The sequence below is a fragment of the Alternaria arbusti genome (genome assembly GCF_024043155.1).
Source record: "Alternaria arbusti strain BMP 1465 chromosome Unknown scaffold_6, whole genome shotgun sequence".
Lineage (NCBI taxonomy): Eukaryota > Fungi > Ascomycota > Dothideomycetes > Pleosporales > Pleosporaceae > Alternaria > Alternaria arbusti.
The window spans coordinates 1274621-1296588 of NW_026249946.1; the positions used below are offsets into that span (position 1 = coordinate 1274621).

Sequence of the window (21968 nt, forward strand, 5' to 3'; positions counted from 1 at the left end):
CTGACCGCTAACCATGGGTAGGGAACTTCCTGTTGCGCCTCTTACCCACTTCGCGGAGCAACCTTCTCTTACCTGAACAACGGCGCTCGACGCAAACGCAAGCGAACTGGAACTCTTCAATAAAAAGGATGAGATGTCCTGGCGACAAGGGCAAAGTACTGGTAACCTACACGAGGTACTATTACCTTACCTCGGCCTTTCGAATCCGCGAAGTCTGGCATGATGACTGGCTCGAGTACTGAGTGTCTTCCCTCGACGCTTGGTCCGAGCCGTCTTAGTTGTCTGATGGTATACCAACTGCATCGCAGCAACGGATCAACAGATTGAAGAAGACATACATGTCTTTTGATACATCTGCTGAACATGCGTGAGCGTCAAGACAGGTTCATGAACCGCATGTGTAGAACCCTCACGTTCACCATGGCAGTGTCTCGAGCTGCTCTGGTCCATGCTGTGGGTGTCGGGCCACAGTGCGCCCCAAATCTGCTACGGCAAAGCGTGAGACGAGGGCCACAGCACATCACTGCCGACATGTCTTTGTCAAGCCGTCTGGCGCAAAGAGTTGAAGTGAGGTCTCAGCTAGTCCATTCTCGCAACCGGCGACTTAAGGGTAATGATGACATTCTGACGCTCGGTAACGGACTTCCCAGACAGTAGACGCCATTGTCGAGGCTCTACAATGAAGTAGTCAAGTCGAAACGGTGTGCACACGAGCGCTCCGCTTCTTGACCATGCTCGCTGTCGAATGAGGGTATTCAATCCCCAACTGAAAGTCTAGGTTGCGGCCGACAACGACTCCGGTCCATACTTCTTTTTGTGCCAAAGAATTGGTCATAAAACGTTTGTGGTCCCATGTCGCATCGGAGTTGAATTCATGGCGTTGTGGTCTTGGTCTGTGTTGCAACGGTATTCCGGCATCGCAGACTCTCCTGGCCACAACGAACGCCGGTCAGGACGGGATTGAAATAGGATTCGCGCGACCAAGTTGGAGTTCAACCTGAACCGACCTGATTAATCGAAACACGGCAACCATCTCTGAGACTCGCTACCATGTGGTCTATCAGCTCCAACACTCAGTCCTGTCTAGGAGTGCTGCGAAGCATTGATTCTTCATTCTTTCCTTGACAACGATGCGGAGATGCATATCCAGGTCTTCAGTTGGTCTTTTTGTCGACAGCAAGCTTGATGACGCCTTCCAATGATGACAAGGTCGTCCGTAGGAGACGTCGGCGAAATGAGTTGTCGATGTTTGCCACGCGGTCAGCGCTGACCATGGTACAGCGACCGCCACCGTAGCCTTGCCACAAGAGGAAGATGGCGGTGTATATCCATATACAAAGGAGCCGAAAGTTTGCCAAGTTGTGAAGGTATAGGCCGGGTCGATACACGCCAGCAGTATGTCCAGCTGCCGAACTTCCTGTCGCTGTCGGAATGCACGAATGCCACAAGCATGAGGGCCTTGACGCGTCCTTCCGCTTGACTTATCGAACGCATGCGCTCTCCGATAGGGTCCGCGAAAGTTGTGACCCTTCAGGCGCGCAACATGCCAGAACTCGCCTCCAGGTTTCTTTGTTCAGCCGTGTTGTCAATTTTCGACATCGGCTACATGGCATATGCTAGTCGCCGGCAATCGCTCCGTTCGAGCCTCCGATCGTCGTCGTATTGCGCTGCAGCAACCGCCGATTCTCGTCGCTTATTGTCGTCAGCCTAAAGAAGGTAGCAGTCGTGACACCAGCTTGAGCGATGGCGAAACTCGGAGGGAGCATTATCTGCTCTTTGACCACTCTGGAGCCAGAGTATGCGTCGTTCCTCGCAACATCCTCGCGTTTCCCATTTTGCCGCTGGTGCATAGCGCACTGCTCTTGTTGGCGTTTCTCTCAACTTTCCGTCGGCGAACTCGCCGGCGCGGGATCCAGTTTTGTGAGAGAGGCAGAACGCCAGCCTCCACCTTTGTTCGATCAGTACGACATGGTGTTCAGGCATCGTGACGGAATGGGATCGAGCGGCGTAGAGTGGCCGCGGGGTGGAGCTCTTGCGGATGGGCGAAGCGTCGGTATCGTTTCGTAGAATCGAATGTCTTCACAAACGTCGGTGTGACCAGAGGCGTTGCGGTTCATACAGCGACCAGCGTAAAAGAGGGGCAGTCGGCGCCGCAATTCAGTTGTGAGGTTGCTGCCGGTCAGTTTATCGGCGGTCGCAACGCAGTATCAAGCCCCGGAGCCTATCGAAGATTCTTTAGGCGTGGCGTGGTATGTACGTCGCGATCTTGTCCGTGGCTTCGGAGGTGCCCGGCGAAGTAGTGCGGGCTCTGCTTCTCCCGAGTGAAGGATGCATGCTGTGTGAGCTTGCAGTAACTTCCAGCCGTAAGCGCGTATCCATATAAGTGTCGGCATGGCAGAGGGGTGCAAAGCGGTCGCGATCTGAGGCTGCGGTTGACTGTCGCGGAGCTCCGCCTGAGCTCTCGATGCTGGAGGCTGATCCGCGAGAGTATCAGAGGCGCACGAGTGCTGCAGATACCTGGATACGCCGGCGCATCCTGTACAGCTGCTCGGACCGTCGGCTTGGTGTTTTTGAAGCCCATCGCATCGTCTGTGGTGTGAGTCGTTCTGCATTAGAAGCTCCTCCGTGCCCCTTCGGAGAGCATCGCGGAGCTCCCTGGCAGCGACTGCGGTAGGTGCTGCACCATATACGACCGGAAGTATCTATCACGAGAGGGGCGGCTCTTTCGGAGAGGCTTGCGAATTATGCGGTCGTTGTACGTTTCGTTGACGGGGGATGGTGGCGGTAAGTAGGGTGGGGATGAATTTGTGCGGTCTGCCGCGACTAGGACGGCCACTTCATGGCAGCCAAGACACTCCCAAATGCTTTCGCGACGCTGGACGTCATCGCCTTGGTCTACTCTCCGTCACGCAGGAGTATGGAGAAGGAGCCGAAAATGAACGGGGTCTATCAGTCGATGAGATCCTATCTGCCTGAGAAAGGGTCGTGGCAGCAAGACGCAGACTGCGCAGTCGAAAAGCTGCGTATGCCTAAGGCGAAACTGCTAAGGAGGTGGGTATCGTCGACAGCAGGACAAATGATTTCCGAGTATCTTTGGGTGTGGTGGCAGAGGGTTCGGCGCCTCAAGCTGGGCCGCCACAAGGAGGGAGTAGCATTGGCGAGCACCCCCGCCATCCACTTCGAGCTTGGAAGCCTCCCCACGCAAGCGTGTACGACAGCCCCAAGACACGCAGAACCACATGTGCGAACATGCGGCGTTCATGTTATGCAAAACTGGAAAGGTAGGAGCTACTTTCAATATGAGACACACTACAACGTCCGCAGCAGACGCGTGCTGTATTAGCTTGATAAGAGAGACATGATCGGTATCACACACATTCAGTTAACGATGGAAGCGAATCAGATTTGGGCATTGGAATCGTTATTCATTTCCATGTTATTCGTCCTGGTCAGGTTCGGCAAACAGAGCTACCTGAAATTCTGCTCTGCCAATAGGGTTATGTGCCTCCAATCGTCCATCCAACGCCAGGCTTGCAAGGCAATCAATGGCCAGTATCGTACAAAGGAAATGGGCAGTATCGGAAAGCCAGTCCATTATGAAGACTAGGCTAACTCGATCCACAATCGCCGGGGAACAGCCACAGGAGAACCCTCCTCTGCTATCTCAGATTGTGTCCTCCGAAGGCAACACCATGATCTTGCCTGTGCTAACCGCATAGTATACGTGGTCTTGGCTATTTCGACGCTCATGGCTTCGCATACTGCTGGGTCCATTCCTGGGCTGTCTGGATGGCTTGTGCCTGGTTCTCCTTCCATGCCTGCGCAACGTCGTTCGCGAGAGGGTCGTCAGGGTTGGGCGCGCCCAAGAGAGCCTGGATCGAGAGGAGGATGGTGCGGATCTGGAGCGCGGGCGACCAGTTGCCTAAACACGTTAGCCAGGTCGTCCCTTTGCAAGGTCGGGTTCCACCTACTCTTGAGGACGTCGAGGCAGATGCGCCCTAGACGGTCGATGTTGGGGTGGTAGATCTTGGTAAGGAAGCGAACCTTGGGCGGCGTCATGGGGTAGTCATCAGGGAGGAACAGTTCGAGCTTGAATACGCCTCCTAGGAGACTTGTAAGCCACGACTCGAAGATTACTGCATGTGCAAACATACCCTCATAAGGAGATTGGCTGGGGCCGTCGATCGTGACATCAAAGTACCGGAGATTGTCGTCGTGAGGTGTCGCGCTGATGCCTTGCACACTGTACAGGTAACTGCATTAGTAAATCTACGGAGATTCTTATAGCGGACATGCTCACGGCTCGTTGACCAGGCGCTCGGTTTCCTTGATGATTCGCTTGGGCAGCGACATGATTGAAGGCGGGGCAGGACTCGTCAGCGGCAGAGGAGGGGTGATCGCGAAAGATATGCTTCACGAGTACGGAGTGCGACAGTCGTTGAAGCCTAGTTGGAGGAGGTAAGTTTATTCCTCCAGGTAAGAGAAGAAGATGCCGCGCCTTCGCAGTAAGAGCCACTGCGCTAAACCTCCCGGGCTGGATGTTTGACCTTGCGTAATCGGTCGGGCATGCCACCGACGTTGCCGAACGAGGCCTAGCCCAACAGCCGGCATCTCCATCGCTGGGGAGGCGCGCCAAGGGGCCAGGGCTATCACCAACATCAACACTTTCACCCTCGTCCATCGCGGCCAGGTTTGCCAACGCCCAAGATGGCGGCCACAGGGGGTGGGCCATCGTCAGCATTCAAGTCGCCAACGTTTGAGAAGGATGTGCAGATCGTGGTAGACGATGATATTGGCGCCGCAAGTATAAGCCCTGCAGGACGCGACGTGGTACTCGCTAGCAAGAATGGCCTGCGCATTATAGATCTGGATGACTTATGGTCTCTACCACTCGTCATCCCAAACCAGTCTTCATGGGATGTTGCAGATGTACAATGGTCTCCGTTCGCGGCACGCGCCGAATGGATCGCGTCGACGCGAAATCAGCTTGCGCTTGTATACAATCTCTCCATGCCTTACAACAACAACAAAGCGCCCATCGAATATACCCTGCGCGCACATGACCGAGCTATAACAGACATCAACTTCTCCGCGCATCATCCAGACCTCTTGGCAACTTGTGGTGTTGACAGCTTCGTCTTCGTCCACGATCTTCGCAGCCAAAAGGCGCCACTGAAGCTTGCCGATTATACCGCAGGAGCCACCCAAGTGAAATGGAACCGCCAAAACGACAAGATTATCGCAAGTGCTCACGACAAATACCTTCACATCTGGGATACTCGTCATGGAGCCAACCCTCTTTCTACCATTACTGCGCACACGACCAAGATTTACGGCATTGACTGGAACCGCAACGATGCGAATAAGATCATGACCTGCTCACTCGACGCGACTATCAAACTTTGGAACAACGTAGGTTTGAAAGACAATATAACCGTTCCTCGCCGCGTTATTCGCACTGATTACCCTGTGTGGCGAGCGCGACATACGCCCTTTCCACATGGCATTCTCGCCATGCCACAACGTGGCAACTCCTCTCTCTGGCTATACAAACACGTTGATGGTAGCGATCCTTCGACCTTTACCAACAATCATGCTACAGAATTCCCCGAGCACGGCGAGCATGGCCCTGCCCAAGTTCGTGAATTCCTCTGGCGCACGCGTGGCTCTACCGATGACGGATTCGACAACCGGGACTTTCAGTTGGTTTCTTATGGTACTGACAGGCGACTCATACTTCACCGTCTTTCTACAGAAGATTTGGAAGCGTGGGTCGGTCACCGTAAAGGCGAGCCACTTGTCGAACAGCCCAGCAGGACGCGAAAAGGTGCAACGTATGTTTCATATCGCGATGGACCTATTCCTACTACCACTAGTACAACCACTCAGGACGAATTCGGCCCACCTCGCAGACAACGTAAAGGCAACCTTTCCACTCTCCTCCAGAACTACTCACTGAAAGAGGACGCTTACGCTCCGCGCTACCATGACCGAATGCATCCTCGGATTCAACATGAGACAATTCCGCGAGAAACCATGACGGCTCGCCCGATTCGGCGACATGATCCACGTGTAGTCAATCACATGAAGTGGATTAATGGCATCAAATTCGGGAGCGACGGTCACAACGATATCAATGACCTCCAAGCTCCCCCCAACCATCACGACCGTAATAAGAAGCAGCCATTTCAGGAGCAGAACGACCTTGGTGCAGAGATTGCTTTGGTAGGCCACAAGTACAAGAAGCTTGCTTTTGAAGAAATCGATATTCCCCGGCGACGCATCAAGGTCTCCTTCAGCGGTCCATGGGGTGATTGGGATGCAGTCACAAACGAACCCAGATTAGTGTTTCTTCGCTTCACAATCAACTTCCCAGTTTCCTACCCGAGGGCAATCAAAAGGGAAGAGTCGGGCTCCGTTCTTAGCAGGATATCGAGTCCTTTGCATATTGAGTTTGAGAGGACGACAGCGGCGATTAGCAAAGAAACCCAAGATGAATTAACGAACAACATGCACCGCATTGCGGAAACCTGCGCAGACCAACAGCGAGAGGGCCTGGAAGCAGTCCTATCGTATGCGTTGGGTGAACGAGCTTTGGACGACAGCCTAGATCTAGCCGAAGATGACGACGCGCTCGCAGACCTTGGACCACTGCCTGGCGAGAGCTCTAGTGAGGATGAAGACCAGGAGGGCGAGTTCACTGATGACGTCATGCAGTCATCCCATACTAACGCCAACATACCTCTGCCGGTTCAGTGTACTGCACGATTCTCGGTAGATGGATCCCTTGTAGTCGCAAGGATACCCGTAGCAAAATCTATGCCTGGCGCAGATACCTTCAGATTCCAGATTACCAGGAATCTTAGACAGGGTGTTTCGAAGAATGACATCTTCGACTCGTTCGGCCGCTTCACAAATCGTCATCCGGGAGCCTCCGATGGCGCGTCGTCGCCATCCTCCTCCGTTGGATCATGGGAAACATCCTCCACCCTATCTTCATCGTCCGACTCCCACCATGCAGGAAATTCGCATATAGGCAACTTCCAGCCACCGCTTGCTTGGCAAAAATCGGCATCCCGCTTCCAATCGCGAAACTCTATACCCTCCTCCACTGGTGGAGGAAAACAGACGACTAAACCTAAGTCGACGGTGTCAATACTATTTTCTGCCACAGAGGATCTGGTACCCAGTAAACGTGAACTCGCGGAGGAATACAGGATCTTTGGACCTGGACCAGTGATATGCGAGCACAATTCCGAAGTAGCTCGGAAGTATGGCTTCGATGATCTCGCGGATATTTGGATTCTTTGCAAACTGATTTTGAGTAATGAGGTACCCTTGGAAATACTACCTCAAAAGTACCGGAGGGACCAGGTCCTTGTGCTCGCCCGAAGAGCTCTTGTGAGAATCAAACGCAAGGACAGTGGGTTGGACTTACAATTCGACGAGGCAGATACCGTGGCCAATCCTAAGCTCAAAGCTCGCGTAAAATGGGGACATCACATTGTCGTCACGTGGTTGATACCATCGCTTTTCGACCACTTCGAACGCCTAGCAGATACCCAGATGCTTGCTATGCTGTCGTGTATCTTTGCAGAACCTGCTGCTCGCGAAGGTGTCACTTCAGCTATGGCCAAGATGCGACAATCCCAGCTGCCTATGTCCATGGAAGCACCAGCGTTTTCATTAGACTACTTCCCTTCAGTGGATGCTGCGTGGAGCTTGTTCCAGCCCACGATTTCTGTTCCATCTACGCCATCGCAATCGCGTTTTGCAACGCCGGCCAACGAGTTTGCTTGGCAAAGACTGGCCAAGAATTTCGATACGTACGGCAGCCATGGAAGCTCAAATGGCCCGTGGGGCAGCGACCATGTCAGCTCCGATCCTGTTACGCCATACTCTACTGGTAACACGCCTCCCGCCTTGTCCAGGGCGTCTACAATGAGGAGTGCGCAGACGGCTAATCACACACCGTACGGAACATCGCCAGAGCAAAGTCACACGGCGCATAAAAAAAGCTCCACTGCAAATTTCGCAAGTGCTGTTGCTGCATTGTCGCGTCCTTTTGCGAACGCAATGTCCTCTTCGCCTCCAGTAAGGTCACGCATGGACGATCTCTCAACTTCAGCACCCACCAGTGGTGTTACTTGGGGCACAACCACATTCTATGGAAGCGACTCCCATGATCAGAACAATCTCTCAACCTCACGCTCAAAGCACGGCAAGCGAGCAAGCTTCGGGCAGTCAGAGCAAGTCAATATCAACTACATAGAGGATTCGGATTCTGACTACGAGAGAGTCGAGGATGACGGTGGCGACAGACTGGCGAACTCAAAAGAAAGTGGCGCATTTGACAAACCTAAAGATGGTGTCAGTAACAGAGGGGGCATCAAGGTCACGCTCAAGAACCAAGATCAGTTCGATGATGAGGCATGTTTCAGTAGGCCACTACTGGACACAAGTAAAGACTGGTTACATCGGGCTTGGCGCGAGCAGTATGCTGAGATGCTGAGCCGCTGGGGTTTGGTCAGCATACGGGCCGAAGTACTAAAGTTCAACGGCCTTGTGTCATACTTCCCAGCTGAACCTCCTCGTACCGGCCTCAAACATGGCTCAGTATCGCTCGCACTAAAGACATCCGCCGACGAAAGCGGCGATGAAAAGACATCAAGACATCTATCTCGAGCTTCATCAACACTGGTTCCTCCAACACCCACCACATCGCAGATGAAGCGCACACCGGGCGCATCACCTTTCCACTTCTCCTTCAACCCCGAAGCAATGGAGTTCCAACCTGGAACGATATCTGGCAATATATCAGCAGAAGGTCTACCGTCTTTCAACACACTCATTCCAACAGAGCAGTATCTCCAGCTTTCAATACCCGTCCCAACCCCAACGAAGGAGCTAGACGAGAGTGTTGCCGGCCTCGACACGTCGCCCGGCCAGAACCGACTACAGCCTCCACCCAGCAGAGCGAGCCGACCCAGCCTTTCACGGGGCACATCAACCGTATCAGCCGGTTCGTCATGGCGTGACGGACGCTCGCGCACCAACCTCACCACTACATCCTCCAAGCCCATCAAAATAGAGCCCGTGTACAGTTGCAGTATCTGCTGGATCCGCGTCTCAGGCCTGTTCCACCTCTGCCCCTCATGCGGACACGTCGCGCACATGGACTGCATGGACGACGAGATTGGCATGGAAGACAGTGAATGCGTAGTCGGCTGCGGATGCGGCTGCGGCCTCGAAAACGACGATGAGCGAAGCAGAATGGAAGCCTACATTGAAGGTGTACGCGCGGCGAACGCTGCTGGTATCGCATGGGAAGAGGGCAGCGAGTGGTTACCCAGCGGCACTACAACGCCTGCTCTGTATGCTGGAAGCGCCTATGGTGACTTCATGACGGGCGGTGCGAGTAAAATGGCGGGTATGAATGGTGGCGAGGAGAAGAGGAAGGAGAGGTTGGGTGGGCGCAGTAATGTGGTTAGTCCTACGCCGGCTAAGAAGAAGAAAGGGAAGAAGAAGGTGAGGGCTTCGGGGTTGAGCTACTATTGACTGTAGGACTACGAGAGGAGATACCCTTTTCATTTCTTTTCCGTTAGTATCCGGCATTCTAGGCATCATGGCTATTCTGGCGTTTGTGTATTGCGCGGCTGTCCATTGACGGCCCATGTACAATCTGGTAATGTAATTCTAGCTGCATTCTGCTCAACTGACCTTGTGCGACCGTACTCTACCCCGCGCCCCTCTGGTACCCTCCACCTTCACTTCTCCCCCGCTTACACATTCGGTTCTCCTCTGGGACACCACGCGCTCAAATTTTCTTCTTCGGAGGATACTATTTAGATATCTTTTTTATCACTTACCACGCCATAAACATCCTCAAGCTTTTCATGGGTTTCTTCGACAACGCTTGGAAGGCCTTGGACGGCTTTGGACAGGAAGCTGGAAAGCACGTGGGTCACGTCGCGCAGGAGACCTGGAAACACCTCGACGCTTTCGGTCAAGACGTTGGACCAAAGATCGGCCCTGCTCTCGGAGAAACCTGGAAACACATGGACGCCTTCGGTCAAGAGACTGGAAAGCACGTCGGTCACGTCACGCACGAGACCTGGAAACACCTCGACGCTTTCGGACAAGATGTAGGACCAAAGGTCGGCCCTGCTCTGGAGGAAGCCTGGAAGCATGCGGATGCTTTTGGTCAAGAGGCTGGAAAGCATGTTGGCATCGCGGCAGAACACACCAAGCAATGGATTGAGGAGCATCCGGGAGAGACCGCTGGTATGATCGCCTGTGTCGTCGCTGCTCCTCTCGGTATCGGGGTTGCGCACGGCGTCCTACGTATGGTGGGTTTCACGGCCAAGGGAATTGCTGTTGGTACGTGACAATCTCTTTGTCTTTTATGTCACGCACCCGACTGACAGAATTATAGGATCTGCCGCTGCTGCAGCTCAATCTGATATCGGAAACGTTGCAGCTGGAAGCGCTTTTGCGGTTCTCCAAAGCGCAGCAGCGGGCGGCAGTGGTGCTATACTCGTCAACGGCGTCGCCGCGGGCACAGTCACCGCGGTTGCTATCGCTGCTACGGCTCCTGGACTCATCAAAGCTATACAGGAAGGCAAGAACGAAGTCACTGTCGATGGTATCACGTACGAGATCGAGGACAAAGGAGAGGTAGAGTCCTCGCCACCAGATCAGTAGAGTGGCTGTGGGCTCAGATGGTGATTGAAGAGTGTGAAGATGCTTGGGCACTACATGTCGCTTGAGACTCACACCGCATGTTTCTTTCTTGTGAAGGACGACGTAGAAATACGCAAAAGCTTAGCCTCCTACTGTCTTGTGTCTTCTGTGCGCAGTGCAACCGAAAGAGGCCGGCTCCAAGTAGGTCTGGTCTAGACTCCCTGACGTAAAGTTCCCAAAGCGAGTACATTCCTACTGCGTGCTCCACGGGATCTCCCACGGCTTTGCGTCGCTCCCGAAACAAGGCTGAGCCGTTCGTGGAGCGGTTCACGGCCGGCTGCAAGGGTTCCGAATGCGGATAGCGTCGATGAATGGGCCTGCACCACGATCCCAGCCAACGGCTAATACCAACTGTCAGCCGTCGCACAATATACTGGACTCGAGTAGCTACCGGCGCATATCACTGAGCACAAAGCCTTGATGAAGAAAATTCGCGATTGCGCAGAGTCAAGAAAGATGCTGCAACCGGACCCCACGCGTGATTCGCGAACCCGATAGGTAAGGCGCTAATGACTAGCCGTGCATCTCCCCAGCTTCTTCTCCACTTTAGATACTGCTGCCTTCCTGCTTATCTACCAAACCTCCGGTGATTCTTCTCGCTTCTGCGTAGCTAGTCAATTGTTGTTTTGCATATGATATCTCGGGCCGCCGACAAGTTCGCCCAGCGACCGAACGCTCGCACCTTCCGCGGCAGATGGCTGAGGCTATCACTGTTTCGTCATCCTCATCTGTGCTGAGATCATCCGACACTGCTCCGATCGACGTCAAGCCCGCTAAGCAGGTGTCATCTGCATCATGTTCCGCGAAGAAGAAGGCAACCAAAACTTCCGATACCTCTGGCGTCACCAAGAGGAAGCAGTCCAAGAGCCGTAATGGTATGCTTCCACTTGTCAACTCTTATCGCTCACACGATAAGCGTAACTCGACCTGTTTCCACCTGTGACTATGCTGACCTGTGTATAGGATGCGTTTCCTGCAAGGCGAAGCGCTTGAAATGTGACGAAAGACATCCTTCATGCAAGCAATGCGAGAGACGTGCAATAACCTGCGGCGGTTACGCCAAAGATTACAAATGGAAGCACTACGACGAGTTGAACACTACAAGCAAAGCGCCCATCAATCCACGTCAAGGTTAGTCTTGACACAGCCATACTGATACGCATCTGACAGGCTTAGGCCCGACCCTCCAAACGCCAACAGCTGTGTCTTCGCAATTTCAGGGACAGTACGGTCTTCAGGAGTACCGATGCACCTTCGGGAACCCGCCCCACCCTGGCGTATACTACTCGCCGCAACAACACTCATACCCTTTCATGCATGGTCCGCCCATACAAGCAGCCTTTCCACATCCTCCCTTGGCGCCTATGGAAAACTTGCTCACCGTCCCGGCGACATCGCCATTCATCATCTCTCAGTCAATATCACCAGTGGAGTCATATGCGCCAGGTTCTTTCGAGCCATTTGGCGTAATTGGAGCCGAAAGTACGACTACTGTGCGGGCCAATACGAACACTGACTCAAGCCTTTCGTCAGGCCAATCTCCCCGAATAGTAGACCTCCTACTCCCAGGAACAGATCTAAATGTGCCACCGGAGGAGTACTCTTCCTTTGTGTCTCAGCATGAGGCTTTCTATCAGCCCTCTGGTATGACGCCGCCAGCGCCATTGGATGACGATGTCGATGAAGAAGTTGTACGCGATAAAATTGATGAGTCTGCAGCTTGCGTGATGTGGCTACCATCGCCCGCGACACCAAGCTCATCAGGCTCTTCCTCAAATTCTCCCGACTTCAAGATCCCGGCCCAGTTGCAGTTGTCTATGACATCGGCGGAGTCACTCACACGGCGTTATCATAGGGACACGTGCGGTGTACTGTCATTGAAGGACGGGCCTACAGAGAACCCATGGCGGACTCTCATCTGGCCTCTAACGAGGAATTGTCCCGCACTCTATCATGCCATCGCATCGATGACCTCCTTCCATCAGGCAAGAGATATGCCTACTTTGCGCATACAGGGTATAGATCATATGCGGAGCGCCGTACATGCATTGGCTGCTGGACTTCAAAACATGCGTGTCGACGCAGCTATATCGACTACACTTGTTCTGGCCTTTGCCGAATCTTGGGACCAGCATATCAGTACCGGCATCAACCACATCAAAGGAGCTAAGATCTTGATCAATCAAGCACTCATGAACCATCGTCTCATGCCAAAGCAAGGCGAAGAATGGGCTCGGCTGAAGTTTCTTTGCAACACTTGGATTTACATGGACGTTCTTGCTCGCCTTACTTCTGCTGACGAAGACGACGCATACGATGTCGACAATGTGAGAGAAAGCATATATGCTGCTGGAGACACCGACTCTACTCTTGACCCGTTGATGGGCTGCGCGCACACGCTTTTCCCTATCATTGGCCGGGTCGCCAATCTGGTGAGGAAAGTGCGGAGATCCGATAGCAACGGACCCACCATCATATCGCAAGCAGTGCAATTGAAATCTCAACTCGAGGAATGGACCCCGCCTTCTCACATTGAAGAACCAGAAGATGAGACAACAAGTCCGCAAGATGCTATCAAGACTGCGATTGCTTATCAATACGCAACACTGCTCTATCTTTACCAAGCCGTACCCGAGGTTCCATCCCAGCCACCCAGCGTGCTCGCAAACAAGGTACTGTGCGCCTTGGCCACCGTTCATCCGCGCTCACGTTCGATCATCGTGCATATCTATCCTCTGATGGCCGCTGGCTGTGAGATGACTGACCCAGATGATCGGAAATGGGTCAAAGATCGCTGGTCTCTGATGTCTACCAGAATGAAATTGGGGATCATAGAGCGATGTTTGGAGGTCACAAAAGAAGTCTGGAACCGACGCGACAATCATGCGCTTGAGCGTACAACCATAAATATGGAGCACTTGCGCAGCGACAGCTTCTCATCAGACGCATCCATTATCTGCGAGAACGATGCCTATCCTGATGATTACGACGTCGATCGCGACTTCGGTTCACGAGAAACACCGTACGGGATGCCGATACCGTCTGGTACCACAGACTCCCAGGATTCGGGAGTAACAGTCAAAAGCCGCTTGCATTGGTTGAGTGTCATGAAGGAGTGGGAATGGGAGGTCCTCCTCGGTTGAACCACAACCAGGCCTCCAATCACGTTTCTGCATTCACCAGCCATTCCAGCAGATCTTACATATGTCGTTCTCTCTTCGGAGATTTCATGTTCGCATTCCAAGGTCGGGTTTGCTTCGTAATGCCTGTTTTTGGAGTTGGCGTTGCGAGGTACAGGGAGCGAAACTAGCCATATCGCTCAACAATGTCCAGAATTAGGCTCAAACCGCATTCAATCACGAACCAAAAGGTACACTCGGAGGACTCACATCTTACGCTCCAGCACGGCATTGAGGCACTCAATGCTTCCAGCATATTACCATAATACATATCGACCTTACTTCAATGGAGCTGCATTAGCATCACACTGGGTCGTCCTTTTGGCGATAAGAAGTCAGTCCACCAACTCTCAGATATCAACGATTGTACTTCGTTTCAAAATGGCCCAATTGAGCTCACCGGTCTTGTGCGCTCAAACGATCGCACATGCGTCACCTGGGCGACCAGTATCAACGTGCGCGCACGACATACACTGCGTATTCCCCTCGAGGTGGCTTGCACGTTGATAAACTGTTCGAAATTAAGGCACGTCATTATAGGCTACAGTACTATAGTCATGAATACACGGGCTGTCAGATAGCAGCCACAGACTGTAGTGCCTGCTGTCAGAGCAGCCAACCGCCTTACAGCGCAGACGTGCTACAGAACGCATGACCCGTGCTTGGAAGACCGATGATAGAGTTTGCAGACATATCCAATGCAACTAGAGTTGGCTCAGTACGTCGATCATGCGACTTATCACATCCTACCGCAAGGTCCCGTCTGTGGCTTGCATTCCAAGTCGTCGTCATCCATGTCAGTCCTCCACCCAAGGAAGCTAGTAAGCTGCAGCCGTCCGATACTCAGCGGGCGTCTACATGAGCAACAAAGCTACCGTGATCCCGTGATCATGTTGATCAGGCATGCGCCGCCAGGGTCGAGTATTGGGCCGTTGCGCAAACAAGGTACAGCTCGGCCGATGTAACGTTGGATGCTTTCGGTATTCTCGCCTCGACTGCCGCGACGACCAAGCGCCAGACAGTAGGTATGACGGAAGAGCGGACTGAAGATACCGCATGACACTATCGTAATTCGAGACAGTTTCTCGGAACACACAGATCAGTGGCCTCCGATTGTGTCTCGCCACAAAACAATCCCACATCAAACAAGGGTCTTAGCACCCCAACCAAGCAAGCCAACTCAACCGATCCAGTTACACTACCACCTAAGACACATGCGTCATGGCCAGGTCATTGATACCATTCAAATAAGGCAAACGAGGCAAATAATCTTCCATGGGTGCAGTACCCGTCGTCAATTCTTACTCTGTTCGGAATACCCTGCAGCATGCACATCATCAGCGCACCTACTCGGCAAAAGAGCCGAATGAGCACAAAGACGGCGGAAACATACATCCTAGCATTAGCCATATATGCAGGTACATTCTGTTTCGGAGTCTCGGAGACCAAAGAAGGACGATGACACAGCAAAGACAGGCGCCTGACAGCCCACTACATGTGCCACGAAACACCAACACCAACAGGCATCAACCTAGTCGACCACGCTATTGTAGTTTTTGAGCGACTCAACAGCGACATAGGCGTTTGTATGTAATGTGCCTGAGGAGCATTATTGGTGGCGTCCAGCACAGAACAAGGATTGACCCAACAGCAGTACATGACGGATCATGTGACTACGCGATACATTGGTGGCGTCTTTCGCCTTACGTGACACCTCGGAGTCATCTTGTTGGGAAGTGAACAGGAGGCGCAGCGGACTGACGTCGAGGGTGTTACTGTGAAGTGTGCTACGGATGTTGCAGCATGGACAAGCGGGGCTTTGATGGAAGCTGCTAGCGTTGAGGGAAGGTAGAGAGAAAAGCACGAATAACGAAGAACTAACAGGTGAAGATTTGGACGAAGAATAGATCTGAAACACTGCGAGAAGTATACAGTGCACTATGTAAATATCGTCTAGTCTGATTACTATATGCCAATCACCGCACCATACCATTAAGCCGTGCCACCTACATCTACACCCCAGCATCAGCATCATCCCCTGCCTTTGCCCTCGCCCTAACCTTCATATTAACCATCATGATAGTCTCAACCCAATCCCTCCCCACATTCTGCTCAACCTCCAGACGCTCCTGCAGCTTCTGGATACGCTTATCAGACTTGGCCTGGCGACAACGCAGGAAGTGGATCGTCTTATTCTTGTCCTGAAGCTTAGCCCAGATCAAGTTGTCGACGTCTTCTTGAGTCGGGGACTGCACATGGGCAGCTTCCAAGGAGAGCTGGTGTTGCTGCTCTTCGGAATGAGCTAGTTGAGCATGACGATCGGTAGCTGTACTTTGTGCTCCATCTGGTTGCTCGAATCGCGGGGCCTCACGCTCAGCACCCGTGTCCTGTGATTCCGCCAGTTGCTCGGTTAAAGCCTGGAGCTGCAGTCCAAGAACCTGAATAGTCTCATTCGCAGCTTCAGCATTGAAGCGAAACCTCTCTTTCAGCTTCACAAGTTCTCTCTCCTTCGCCGTGAGCGCTTCAGAGGTTTCCTGGAAGAGCAATTGATTGAGTTCAGACTGCTGCATCAACTCTTGGTTGCGGTTTTGTAGGCGAGTGTTGGTCGCAGCCAGGTTGTCGTTGTCCTGACTCAAGGATGCGAGAGAGGGCGCGAGGGAAGGCGTAGCAGAGCTTGTCGGTGAGCCCATGACGGAGTCGTTGCGACGGAACCGGCTGAAGAAGCCGGCTTGTTGGGGCTTACATGCTATTGAAGCGGACATGATGCTGGGTTCTCGGGTGGGCGTGATAGAAGTCGAGGGATTTCTGCGACGTAAGACGCCGAACAAGTGATACCGAGATGACTACAAAGACTCTGGGATCGAGCCTGTTGCTGCTACTCTGGAAGATGTATGCGGTACTTTGAGGTATAGTTTTATATAGAAGCATGTAGGACATATTGCATTCACAATGTCAAAATCACAAAACCACGAAGACACCACTGTACACACACTAAGAAGACATAATATGCGGCACACCACGCGATGGAATTTGATGCCGGAAGGGAGACATCTATCTAAAAAAAAAAACCACAAAAAAAAACTCAGAGGGGGAAGAGGAAACAAGACGGGGAATCAGAATAGTACCAAACCACCCAACCCATCTTCAAACATCTTTGAAGATGCCAGACCAGAGTTCCTCTCCAGGCCGAAGCACAACCCTCTTGGCGGGCACAATGTGCGTCTGCACAAAGATCCCGTTCACCTCATCCGCCATTTTCTTGCCGAGGATTTTCAGCAGGGCGTTGTTGGTGGTCTCCAGATCTTCGATCTGGGCGGCCGCAGCCGACTTCTCTTTCATCAGCAGCTCGACGAGGTGCTGGTACTGTTTCTCGATACGCCTGAGCGCATCAGCGGCGGGGCCGGCGGCGAGAGCGGGGTGCTATACAAGTAACTTTGTCAGTGCTGATACGAAAATGACAGAGAGGCCGGGAGGTACTCACGTCGCTGGCCGTGAAGATATCGAGCTCGGTGGCGACGATGTCGGCGTCATGCTGACCTGGGAGGTTGGTCTGGTGGGACATATTAGTATATGTAGTAGTTTCGGTGATGTTTTGCAGAATGTTTGTGAGATGTGGAGAGGATGTAGTCTGCAAAAGAGGTTCTGGCGGCTGAGGAAATAGGAAGATGGGAGGCGGTTGGGCAGTTTATATGCTACGCAAAAGATGGGATGGTGATGGTGAATGAGGAATTAGAAGTCGAGGTGAAAGAGAAATGGACTCTCGAAGACGGTCAATTCGGGCTATACAGAGCTATTATGCTGTGCTCTCTTGAGCTATTCGTATGCCTATTCGTCTTCACCTACGGCTCTTGTCTTGTTCACTCGTCCTCCTTCCCAGTATGTATTCATGCGCCCTTCTGTACCAGCTCTGTGACTTGTTGTTCGATGGCCTTGTCGTCCAGGCCCTTCAGTGACAGCTTCCGCTCCTTTCCGAAGTCTACCTCAAATTATTAGCATCGTTCTCGTATGTCCGTGGTGAGTGTAACGCACCGAATCGCGCATATACGGTGGGCTGGGTGTTGCTGGCTTCGCGGATCATAATGGGGATGGATGGGTTGGCCTTCTTCATGGCGGGGTAGCTTCGCATGAGGAAATTCCTGTCCAGTCGGTCAGCGCGGTTCGCTCTATCCTGCCCGTCCTGTCTATCCCGCTCTTGTGCAATGGCGTGCGCGTTGGGTTGCGCTCCTTCACTCGGTTGTCGCATACCTTGTCGCGGCGCTGTGCTCGCTGGTCTGGCAGAACAGGAACCTCAGCTCCTTGAGGCCGTTTGCGAATGCTTTTGACGCCATGGTAAGGACCGGTACTGGTGTGCGGGGGTATCAATCGGTGTCTGTCGTCACTGGGCCGGCAGCGACATTCAATGTTCGTCAAGCTGCCAGGCGCACGCCTTACCCAAACGGGGCTAAAGCAGTCGGAGCGCCCCCATCGATAGTCCCGGATTTATCATCTCATGCTTGAGCCCGACATCGCGACGGCTCTCGCACACGACACTCGCCAAGGCCTCGACCTCGCTCTCGACGCCCCAATTCCTTGTCCCAATCGAATCGCCGACCTCGAGAGTCCAGGACACAGCTCGCCATCATGTCGTTCCGCCCCGGCTCCCGCATCTTCAGCTCCTTCCGACCCTTCTTCCAACGCGCAAATGCCCGCCGACATGCTTCCACGGCGGGCGCTGAGCCCGCTGGCTTCCAGAAGTTCTGGAACAGCCCCATTGGTCCCAAGACAGTCCACTTCTGGTACGCTGCCTCGACACCACCTCCCTCTCCACCCGCAATGCGCTGCCAGCTCCCCGCACTCTCCGAAGCGCATCCGCATCCGCAGCAGCAAACACCCACCTCCAAAGCCCACCCCACCACACCCAAGCCATCGCCCAAATGCTAACATCCCAACAGGGCCCCAGTAATGAAATGGGGCATGGTCCTCGCCGGCGCCTCCGACTTCTCCCGCCCCGCCGAATCCCTCTCCTTCACCCAGAACTTCGCCCTCATGTGCACAGGCGCCATCTGGACTCGCTGGTGCTTCGTTATCCGCCCCAAGAACGTCGCGCTGGCTGGTGTCAACTTCCTCGTCTTCTGCGTCGGTGCCACACAAGTCGGTCGCATTTACATGTACAACAAGAGTCTGGAGAACACCGAGGGTCAGGCCAAGGGCGAGATGTTGGATGTTAAGCACACTGCTGAGAAGGCGGAGAAGAAGGCTGAGAAGGCTCTGAAGTAAATTACGACTGGGTGAAGATAGGGTTGAGAGGTTGGAAAGTGGATTCCCCGGCTGGAAAGCTAGGCGTTGTGTGCGGGCAGATGGGAGGACTGAACGAGCTGGATGTATATCTACTACGGAATCGTGTTGGAGCATATGCACCAGCGTGTTATTATGACAATGATTCTTTTGCTTTAAGTAGCAAACAAAGAACGATCAGAATCCTTCAGCACTCGAAAGTTTCGCGTGTTCAGATTTTTTTATAGCTCTATGGTCTGTCTTGCATGCTAACCATGACTCTCCACTGAGCGATAGACATGTCGGGTCAGGAGCATGCTCTTTCTCAGAGTCGACATCTGTAGTATCTAACGCGTTGCTAGGGTACAGTGTTCCCGACAGACCGAATGACAGCAGCGCGCAAACGCACAGGTCCAGCCCAGAGCTGTTGTTGCATCCTGTCTCATCTCCTCCACTTGCGTACCTTGTTCTTCACCCCAGCACCCAGATTACGCATGAACGTGTAGCAAGAAGATTCCCGCATGAGATCGCGGAGAGATTTCTCCTCCCCGCAACGCGTAACCTCCCCATCCTCATTGCTGCCATCGACACCGGACTGTTCGGGCTGTAGGAGAGCAACTTCATCGGCATCGCTGACTTCGAACAGCGCGTCGGGGCTGAAGATGCTGAGTAATTCCATCTCTAGGTCTCGTTCAACATCTCGCTCTTCAGCCGCTCGACATTCCTCGACCAGTTCATCTCTCTCCCACCCTTCAAGCGGCAAAAGAGCATGGTGAAGATCAGCGCAGTGTTGCGAAACCACGCCGTCAGGATCACGCGGCTCGATCACAGGAGATGGGTGTCTGAGAGATCCTCCGTGTCTGGGCGGGTCGCGTGCCCGTGCCTCGAGCATGAAATTGAGATAAAAGGCTTGTTTGACCATGACCATACGAGGTACCCTCTTGATAGCATCGGCGGTCACCACGGACGGACTAGGTGCTACGGGTTCCCTGCGGATGCGGTTGGTGTACCTTCGGAATCTGCTTGGAACGTGTATGCGGGATCGTGGAGGTGGGATGAAGGATTCCTGTCGAGAATTGCGGACTGTGCTGAGCGAGTCAAGGCTGACTGGAGGAGCTGCCGGCCATTGTGTATCGTCTGCCTGGCCTGATTTGGAGGTGTATGGTGCCCAGTTTTTGAGTAGACTGACGACGCTGTCGTCTCTGGATTTGGTCTTCGAACTCGAGCGACCTTTGAAAGAACCCTCATCAGTCGTGATACTGTTCCTAGGTCTCAGGCTTTCGTCATCTGAATTATCAGATTCATCGCCATCCTTTATATCGCTCAACACTCGTACGAGTCCGCGGCCTATTCTCAATCAGCCCCAATACGGCACGTCAAAGTTGAGTTATACTGACCGTGAGGACGTGGAGCAGGAGGTTTCGCTGGTACGACTTCTGGTTCACGATTCCAGATAAAGTTGTATTTACAAGTCCTACAAGTCTGAACTGCGTGTCCGGAGAACTGGTATACCGTCGCTCCACAATTAGGACATATCCTACGGTCCATGTAGAATCTGCCACAGCCGCGCATATGGCGAGCTCGCCGACCTGCGTTCCCAGCCATGATTGGGATGTCGATTGACCCGTAGTCTGTATGCTATGTGTCTGAAAAGGTAGGTGCACCTGCTGTGGATGATTTTGCGAGGAAAAAGCAAAGCGCGAATACTTCAAGTGCTGCTCTAATGACTGGATGCCGGTGGGTGAGGATGAGACGAAATGACTGCTGCATCACATTAGAACAGTCCCGAACTAGGCCATGCTCTGCATACCTTTGATGATGACGCCGTTGAACCCCGATGCCAACAGATGATAGCGATAATGCTGTAGCGATAGAGGCAATGGCCGATAAGCGGATAGTTGTGGTGGAAGAGTATAGCAGATGCCACTTTGAAGGTCAAAGACCATCAGCGTGGCATTTTGCACGTGCTCTACGTTCCTGGGAGTCGCAATGGCGAGTGCTTTCTGTCGTGTCGGCGGGTTGGCATGCATCCAAGGTAATCGCGTTCGAGCAGCGTGCGAAGCTCTGCAGGCACGCTCCCACCTTTCTCTCAGCCATCCACCTCTTTTACATGTGCTTGATGCCAGACTTCGGTTCGCCATATTCTGGTTCTGCGATGACCCATAGACCCCTAACGAACCACTCACGAATCCAATCATTCAGGTCGATACCCCAACAAGAGCGGGTTTGTTGAATGATAAATACCGCAAACGTTTGAGGGGTCTTCCTCTTTCTCCCCTCTTTCCATGTTTCCGCGTCAAGTGAATGCCTTGCAACACCCAGCACAGCATTCGCCACAGCAGTCTCCACAATTACTACACGCATCGCCAAAACAACTTGACATACTCGCAAAACACGCAATAATTGATTCGATGCACCAGGGGCCTGCCAACGTGCAATCGAGCCGCTGTATGCATCGTGTGCAGCAATCTTTTGGCTCGTCGTGCGCGGGTGTAAACTCCTCTGTCTCTGGGTTCATTGGGGCGTAATTCATCTTGGATGCGGGGAGAGAGTGGCGACTGCTGGATGAGTTTTGGTGGTAGAGGGTCGGTGCTGAACGCAGGAGGAAGGAAGGATGATGTAAGAAGAGACCAGGTGAGCTTGTAAGTCAGGGACGATGATGTATTCTTGTCGACAGCAAAAACAAAGTAAGATAGAGTGATAATTGACACGTCGTAGATATATATTCCAACGTGATAAGAGCCTTGGTGAGCGGTGTTCGAAGTTTTTGATTTTCGACCCGCGAAGTCCAAA

General features: G+C 53.0%; 9 protein-coding genes across 9 annotated transcripts; 4 read left to right on the forward strand and 5 right to left on the reverse strand.

Annotated features, from left to right (window-relative positions):
• Positions 1-3746: 3746 nt before the first annotated feature.
• On the reverse strand, positions 3747-4353 carry UBC13 (Ubiquitin-conjugating enzyme 13; the record flags this gene model as incomplete). The annotated part of the gene is made up of 4 exons (XM_051446174.1): positions 3747-3922; positions 3972-4111; positions 4151-4243; positions 4301-4353. 4 exons carry the CDS (start codon positions 4351-4353, stop codon positions 3747-3749), a joined length of 462 nt encoding a protein of 153 aa, XP_051302941.1.
• Positions 4354-4707: 354 nt separating this feature from the next.
• J4E86_005642 (uncharacterized protein) lies at positions 4708-9558 on the forward strand (the record flags this gene model as incomplete). The annotated part of the gene is made up of 1 exon (XM_051446175.1): positions 4708-9558. The coding sequence occupies one exon, from the start codon at positions 4708-4710 to the stop codon at positions 9556-9558; it is 4851 nt and encodes a 1616-aa protein (XP_051302942.1).
• Positions 9559-9896: 338 nt separating this feature from the next.
• On the forward strand, positions 9897-10704 carry J4E86_005643 (uncharacterized protein; the record flags this gene model as incomplete). The annotated part of the gene is made up of 2 exons (XM_051446176.1): positions 9897-10380; positions 10436-10704. 2 exons carry the CDS (start codon positions 9897-9899, stop codon positions 10702-10704), a joined length of 753 nt encoding a protein of 250 aa, XP_051302943.1.
• Positions 10705-12812: 2108 nt separating this feature from the next.
• On the forward strand, positions 12813-13886 carry J4E86_005644 (uncharacterized protein; the record flags this gene model as incomplete). The annotated part of the gene is made up of 1 exon (XM_051446177.1): positions 12813-13886. One exon carries the CDS (start codon positions 12813-12815, stop codon positions 13884-13886), a length of 1074 nt encoding a protein of 357 aa, XP_051302944.1.
• A 2048-nt stretch (positions 13887-15934) lies between these two features.
• J4E86_005645 (uncharacterized protein) lies at positions 15935-16684 on the reverse strand (the record flags this gene model as incomplete). The annotated part of the gene is made up of 1 exon (XM_051446178.1): positions 15935-16684. The coding sequence occupies one exon, from the start codon at positions 16682-16684 to the stop codon at positions 15935-15937; it is 750 nt and encodes a 249-aa protein (XP_051302945.1).
• A 382-nt stretch (positions 16685-17066) lies between these two features.
• Positions 17067-17484, reverse strand: J4E86_005646 (uncharacterized protein; the record flags this gene model as incomplete). The annotated part of the gene is made up of 2 exons (XM_051446179.1): positions 17067-17342; positions 17404-17484. The coding sequence occupies 2 exons, from the start codon at positions 17482-17484 to the stop codon at positions 17067-17069; spliced, it is 357 nt and encodes a 118-aa protein (XP_051302946.1).
• Positions 17485-17806: 322 nt separating this feature from the next.
• On the reverse strand, positions 17807-18250 carry J4E86_005647 (uncharacterized protein; the record flags this gene model as incomplete). Its single annotated transcript, XM_051446180.1, has 3 exons — positions 17807-17898; positions 17952-18058; positions 18168-18250. 3 exons carry the CDS (start codon positions 18248-18250, stop codon positions 17807-17809), a joined length of 282 nt encoding a protein of 93 aa, XP_051302947.1.
• A 292-nt stretch (positions 18251-18542) lies between these two features.
• J4E86_005648 (uncharacterized protein) lies at positions 18543-19178 on the forward strand (the record flags this gene model as incomplete). Its single annotated transcript, XM_051446181.1, has 2 exons — positions 18543-18697; positions 18854-19178. The coding sequence occupies 2 exons, from the start codon at positions 18543-18545 to the stop codon at positions 19176-19178; spliced, it is 480 nt and encodes a 159-aa protein (XP_051302948.1).
• Positions 19179-19617: 439 nt separating this feature from the next.
• J4E86_005649 (uncharacterized protein) lies at positions 19618-20780 on the reverse strand (the record flags this gene model as incomplete). Its single annotated transcript, XM_051446182.1, has 2 exons — positions 19618-20522; positions 20717-20780. 2 exons carry the CDS (start codon positions 20778-20780, stop codon positions 19618-19620), a joined length of 969 nt encoding a protein of 322 aa, XP_051302949.1.
• Positions 20781-21968: the final 1188 nt, after the last annotated feature.